A 6,605-nucleotide genomic window follows, 5' to 3' on the forward strand; every position below is an offset into this window, starting at 1 on the left:
AAACTGATTACAATTAAACACCAAATAGTGTCTAGCTTATTTTTACCACAGTACAGACGCAAGCGCTTCGACGGGAACGACTTCTCGCACTGAATGCACATCGCTGAAAATCCTGAAATAAATTCAGGAATAAATACGAGCACCAGAACTTAAACCGTGATGGGCTGAGGATACCACAATTCCTCTAACCATCCAACCACAGGTTGGTTCGCTAGTGTCTACTCCCTCCGTTCCAAATTACTTGACCCATATTTATCTAGACACCGATGTATCTAGACACTAAACAAGTATAGATACATCCGTATTTAGATAAATTTAAGTCAACTAATTTGGAACGGAGGGAGTAGCTTTAAGCAACCAAATAGCCAGAATCCGATTTAGCCTATATTTCAGTTAAAACGACTTGGTTTGGTTTCGGTCTTCGGTTTGAAAGTGCCCAGCCCTAGGTAGATGGGAGACGGGTCTCGCTGGTACGAGGTGTTTCTTTTGTCGGGGAAAAAGAGTGATCGGACGGTCAAACACAGCAGATCATGTGGCGTGGGAGGCGACCGATCGGTCGACCGACGCCTAGTACCTGCCTTCGCCGAATAGGGCGCGCAGGCGGAGGGCGTAGTGGCACAAGGCGCCGCCGGCCGAGGGCGTGCTTTGGCCCAGACCGGCGTCGGCACAAGGAGCGCACGGGCTCAGCCTAAGCATCACGGGCAGCCGTCCTGCCGGCCCGCCTCCAACCCTCGAATGAAAGACAAAGGAGTGTCCTGCTCTTCCAAGGCTCAAATGGCGTGGTGTCACTGTCCGACTCCCGAGCCGAGACGAAGCTGCAAAGCGCCAGTTAAGGCGGAACAAAAAGAGGCATCCCCCGATGCGAATGTGCCGGCACAGGGGGAGGTCCTGCCTACCCAGGATACTTCGCCCCAGGTTCCGCCAATCCTCACTCTTCGCCTACCCAGGGTGACTCTTGATTGATTTTTCTCAGCTCAAGATTCGGTCCCAAGAATAGCAAGATAGTCCGGTTGCGCATGGTGGCTTGTGTATGATTAACCCGGCAGCGCTGACGCATAGTTGGGGAATTTAGTTCAATTTCGAGATCTTTGGCTGTTCGTGCCTAGAACAGAGCAGGGGGGAGGGGGGTTTGGGGGAGAATGTCTGGTGGGCTCAAGAACAAGAAGAAGAAGGGCCACGAGTGGGATTTGAACGACTGGAGATGGGACGGCAACCTCTTCCTGGCCACGCCGTCGCCAAACGCGGACGCTCCGTCGGGGTGCGGCAGCAGGGAGCTTGGGCGAGCCGGGGAGGGGTGCAGTTTCGGTGCTGCTGCTGACAAGAGCAGGAGGAGGAGGAGGAGGAGAGTCACCACGGTGGATAACCCCGAGGAGTGCAGCAACACTGCGATTCATAATGAAAGAAATGCTGTTTGGAGAGGACAGATCGGCGAAGAAGAGGGACCTGCCAGTGCAACAGCAGGTGCATCTTCCAGCTCTGCTCCATCTTGCCAAGTCGACGGCTGCCACGCGGATCTCAGCGACGATAGGGACTACCATAGGAGGCACAAGGTGTGTGAGCCGCACACCAAGTCGACTCTTGTTCGTATCAAAAACATAGAGCATCGGTTTTGCCAGCAGTGCAGCAGGTTAGCCAGCAATTAATTTCTTCATGTCTAAGCTTTTTATGGTTTAAAAGGGAATCATTTGACATTTTGTTTCTAGGTTTCATCTTGTTCAAGAATTTGATGAAGGGAAGAAGAGCTGCCGCTCGCGTCTGGCAACACATAATAGAAGGAGGAGGAAAGCCCCAGCCGAGGCTGTGAATTCCTTGGGTGAAAATCAGTCCTTAACCAACACCTTGCTCCTCTTGTTGAGACAACTCGCTGGACAAGATTGTAAGTTTCTCGGATCGTATGTGCGGTTCAGTGTTATACATTGATTTTATTGGTTCATATGCGACCGATCCATGCTCATATAACCTCAGTGTTATGTCGTCGCAGCTGCTAGCTCATCTGAGCAAATCAATGGTCCCAATCTCTTGGTTAGTCTTTTGAAGAACCTTGCTGCTGTTGCTGGCACACAGGCATGTCAAGATATGCTAAAGGATGCAACATCATCAAATGCTGGTAACTATGTTGGGAATCAAAGTGGACCACCAGTTCCTGCAGGTAAATAGCCCTTTGATTAACTGCTGCTGCTGTTGCACAAGGCAAATAAGTACACATTCTGAAATTAAATGATGTGTGCACCACTTGACATGTGTCCCCAGAAGAGCCTCCTGTGAAAAGACGTGCGCAGAATTTTGATCTGAATGATGCTTATGTCGAGGAAGATGAGGTACATTATTTAGGTTGATTCTCTTGGGTTTTCCTGCTGACTAATTGTGTCTTAGCTGCAGTATCCCTGATGCCCCAAAACATTTGCAGAGCCGAACAGATAAAATTGTCTTCAAGCTTTTTGGTAAACAGCCAAATGATTTTCCTGCTGATCTACGTGCACAGGTCATTTACCATATGCAAATTGGGAATAGTTCCTCTCTTGATAAATCTACTCGAGTTTTTGGACCAAATTTTTGTTTTTATTTGCAGATCCTAAACTGGCTGTCACATTATCCAAGTGACATGGAGAGCTATATTAGGCCTGGTTGTGTAATTCTAACTATTTACCTTCGTCTTCCTAACTGGATGTGGGGTAAGGTAGCGTCGCGTTATATACAAATACTAGTGTTTTAAACATGCTTATCTCTTCTCTATGGTTAGCAGTGAATAAACTGCTTACTAATTCAAATAGCAAAACCTAAGCTACGAATCTTGGATAGAGAAGCATAATCCTCACTTACTGTTATTCTTCTTTTTTCTGACTTTCTCTAAAGATTAATGTCGATCCAGCTCCTTGGATAGAAAATCTCATTAGCATATCCACTCATGGTTTCTGGGAGACAGGATGGCTGTATGCTAGGGTGCAGGACCGCCTGACATTAAGCTGCAATGGTTTGTTTGCCTCATTTCTCTCTTTACATCCTTGTTCTTTTTCTGTTTTTATATACATACGCAACCAACAGCTTCCTGTGTTTGTGGTTTCCCTTTCTTTGCAGGCAGGCTTATGTTAGTGTCTCCCTGGCGACCTGTAATAGGTGACAAGCATCAGATACTGTGTGTAACTCCTATTGCGGCTGCCTATAATTCGACGGCAAACTTTTCAGTGAGAGGCTTCAACATAGCTCAACCAACCACAAAGTAAGTACCACGCATCAGTCTGCACTCTGCACTGACCTGACCTGGATTTTATTTGACTGAATATAATGATGATATTCGTTCCAGATTACTCTGTATATTTGGTGGGAAATATTTAGTCCAAGAAGCAACACAAAAACTACATGCTGATACTAGGATTCAGCAAGGCCCTCAATGTCTGACCTTTTCTTGCTCCTTCCCTAGTACAAGTGGAAGGGGGTTCATAGAGGTGAATTATCCCTTTGGTGTTCTTTCAGTTGTTTCTCTTTATGCATCCTCATTTCCCTTTTTAAATTACGTAATTTCTTGATTCCTTTTCCAGGTTGAAGATTATGATCAGAGCAGCATTTGCTTCCCCTTTGTTGTCGCCGAAGAATCTATATGTTGTGAGATTAGAATGTTGGAGGAAAAACTGAATATAATTGCATTTGGTGATGCCTTGGAAGGAAGAGAAGATCTGATGGCTTCTCGCAGCCAAGCCTTAAAGTTTCTACATGAAATAGGGTGGCTTCTCCAAAGGAGCCACACACGAGCTACATCATCCAAGGCTCCGCAACAACATCATGCGGTGGGCTTTTCTGCTGCAAGATTTAGGTGGCTCCTGTCCTTTGCGGTTGATCAGGAATGGTGCGGCGTGGTAAAGATGCTGCTGGACACCTTGTTCCAGGGCAATATCGATGTCGCCTCACCAGTTGATTTTGTCCTGGGAGAGAGCTTAGTATTCGCAGCTGTCAACAAGCGGTCGAAGCCTTTGGTTGCCTGCCTATTGAGATACACAACGAAATCTGCACCGGTGGGCAGTGGAGCCGTGGCCACACCAGCTCGGTTCTTGTTCACGCCTGACATGACTGGTTCATCGGATATTACACCTCTCCATGTTGCAGCTACCATCACTAATGCTGCTGCCGTTTTGGATGCTCTAACTGATGATCCCCAACAGGTACTTGCACCGAACTCTCATGCTATTTTTTTCCTGAATTGATAAATTCTCAACAACTGCAACAACAACAACAATAACAACAAAATACCAAGTGTGTGTGCAAATCAGAACCTTGTTGAGTAGTAACAGCAGAGTTCTACATCGGTGTTGGATCAAAGACATGGAAACTATGGTTAATGAGTGGCTTCTGCTTGCAACATTTTCTCCTTGTCTTTTACTCCCTCCGTCCCAAAATAAGTGACTCAAGTTTGTACTAACTTTGTACTAAAGTTAGTACAAAGTTGAGTCACTTATTTTGGAACGGAGGGAGTATTTTCTATCCTGAACTCATTCGGCCTAAATGTGGCAGCTGGGGATCAAAACCTGGAAGAATGCCCGCGACGCTACCGGGTACACTCCAGAGGATTACGCTCGGAGGAGAGGACACACGTCCTACATCAAGATGGTCGAGAACAAAATCAACAGCAGGTTACCTGCAGCCCATGTGTCCGTTGCCATGACCACCACTGGCATCGCCGAAAAGCACACAGATGACGGTCGGCCGAGATCAACTGAACAGACCGTATTTGATGTCGAGAAAAGCCCACCGGGGTGCAGACAATGTGTCCAGCTCCAGCACATTGCCTACCGGCCCTGCCCAAACAGGTTCTTGTCGAACAGGCCTGCGGTGCTATCCTTGGTCGCCATTGCCGCTGTCTGTGTCTGCGTAGGGTTGATAATGCAGAGCCCGCCGGTCATCCGCGGTTTGCCGGGCCCTTTTCTCTGGAATCACATCCGTTGGGGACCCACTTGAAACGGCCAGTCGGCTGCAGGTTCTGCTATAGTCTGTGTACTCGAGAGTGAGGATGCTTGTAAATTGTGATAGACCAAAGTGCAAATTCTGTACATTATATGAGTTGTGGAGTGCCTAACTCTGCTTAGGTAGCGCTAGTTTTATTGCATATTCAACCTTTTCATTGCTGTGCTGTGATTGAGAGAAACAGTCACAAGAGGCCGACATACCTTCCTACTGGCCTGCGTGTATCACCTCGCAACTCTCTGCCTGCAGGAGACCAAGATCGATATTTGGTCAGCGGGTGTAGAATCGGGGAGAGAGAGGGAGAGAGAGAGTACCTACAGAGACTCCTTGAGCCTTCTCTCTGGTTCTCTGCGTGAGTACCCTGTGTGTGTGACGGCTCACCCACCAGGGAGGACTGGGAGCTCCTCTTTCTAGGTCATCACAAGGGTTGGGCCTTGTGGGCTTAAGGCCAACTCCACCGCGCGACCCCATCCTGTTCGGCCCCGTCCGTTTGGGATAAAAGGGACAAACCGATCGGCACAGCGCGCGACGGCCCGGATCCATCTGGTCCGTCTTGTGTCCGGGCTGACCCATTTCAAGCGCAAACATGCGCCGGATTTGGGTCGCGGTGGACACCGAACGGACGCGTCGCTCGTTCGCATCGGGGCCGCGTGGCAGGCGGCCACCTACCTCCCACCTGCCAACATCAATGCGCACGCGCGGCCGGCCCCGCCTGTCATCTGCCCAGGCGAACGGTCGCGGTCCTTCTTAAATGGGGAAGCCGTGGACCGGTCGTCGTCCACACTCCCGCTCCACCCCGCGGCCTCCTCGAAACCCGACAGCACCAAACCCTAGCCTCGAACTCGCCGGCTGGCCGCCTCGCAGCCATGGGGCTCTGGAACTACGGCCGCAAGGGGAAGCACGACTGCGAGGCCGGCTCCTCCTCGGGACGCCGCCGCGGCTCTGTGAAAGAGGAGGCCGCTTCGCTGCCGCATCGGGCCCCCGCGCCTGCCCCGTTCAGCATCGCCCCTAGGGCCGCAGGCGAGCGCGACCGACAGTACCTGGGCGTGGACGTGTGCCGGCGTTATTGGGAGACGCGGACGCCGGTCCCGTGGAGCGACGTCCACCTCCCCAACAACTGGCACCTTTCCGCCGACCGGGTCCCGATCCCGCCGGTCTCGATGAGCGGCCGTGCGCGCCGTGATGAGATCGCGCCGACGCTGCCTCCTCCCCGACGACCTCTACTACGACGAAAGGTACACCCCCGACTCCGGGCTCTGGGACACGTGGCTCCAGGACGAGCACGACGTGCGGCGCGCTTCGTACTTTGCCGACCCGGTGTCGGGGCCGCGGCGGCCACGTCAGGAGGTGCGCGGGCGTACACGGGTGCACGGCCTCACGCCCACGCCGTCGCCTTCCCCGTCTCCATCACCACCTCCACCTCCTTGCATGACAGCGGAGGAGGAGGCCCGGCTCATGCAGCGTGTCATGGAGGACTCCACGAACACGCATGATGAGCGCCAATGGCCGGGCCTAGAGGAGACGATGGCCCTCTCTGCGGCCGGCGACGTTGCCATCCCCGAGCTGGAGATGGTGGCGGCGGAGGAGGTGATGGAGGAGGCGCTGGTGGCCGCGTTCCACCCGGGCCTGCTGGCCAGCAGTGGAGCTGGTCG

The 6,605-nt window shown here is 51.6% G+C and overlaps 1 protein-coding gene across 4 annotated transcripts; it reads left to right on the forward strand.

The window, feature by feature from the left end:
* Positions 1 to 590: 590 nt before the first annotated feature.
* LOC123167571 (squamosa promoter-binding-like protein 1) lies at positions 591 to 5,084 on the forward strand. 4 transcript variants are annotated; one of them, XM_044585405.1, is made up of 11 exons: positions 593 to 1,627; positions 1,704 to 1,876; positions 1,982 to 2,149; positions 2,251 to 2,318; positions 2,408 to 2,482; positions 2,570 to 2,677; positions 2,854 to 2,971; positions 3,076 to 3,217; positions 3,302 to 3,443; positions 3,537 to 4,154; positions 4,504 to 5,084. In XM_044585405.1, exons 1-11 carry the CDS (start codon positions 1,140 to 1,142, stop codon positions 4,945 to 4,947), a joined length of 2,544 nt encoding a protein of 847 aa, XP_044441340.1. In that variant the 5' UTR covers positions 593 to 1,139; the 3' UTR covers positions 4,948 to 5,084. The 4 variants fall into 4 exon arrangements, with proteins under 4 accessions (XP_044441339.1, XP_044441340.1, XP_044441341.1 ...); XM_044585406.1 differs by having other exon boundaries at positions 2,570 to 2,672; positions 2,870 to 2,971; XM_044585407.1 differs by having other exon boundaries at positions 2,570 to 2,672; positions 2,924 to 2,971.
* The last annotated feature ends 1,521 nt before the right edge of the window (positions 5,085 to 6,605 follow it).

Source organism: Triticum aestivum, chromosome 7D, assembly GCF_018294505.1.
Source record: "Triticum aestivum cultivar Chinese Spring chromosome 7D, IWGSC CS RefSeq v2.1, whole genome shotgun sequence".
In the NCBI taxonomy this organism is placed as follows: domain Eukaryota; kingdom Viridiplantae; phylum Streptophyta; class Magnoliopsida; order Poales; family Poaceae; genus Triticum; species Triticum aestivum.

Excerpts from the sequence above, each read along its gene's own strand:
- LOC123167571 (XM_044585404.1), top strand. The coding sequence starts at position 1,140 with ATGTCTGGTGGGCTCAAGAACAAGAAGAAGAAGGGCCACGAGTGGGAT. Across the intron at positions 1,628-1,703 it reads TTTTGCCAGCAGTGCAGCAG|GTTTCATCTTGTTCAAGAAT; the intron begins GTTAGCCAGCAA and ends TTTTGTTTCTAG. Across the intron at positions 4,155-4,503 it reads TAACTGATGATCCCCAACAG|CTGGGGATCAAAACCTGGAA; the intron begins GTACTTGCACCG and ends TAAATGTGGCAG.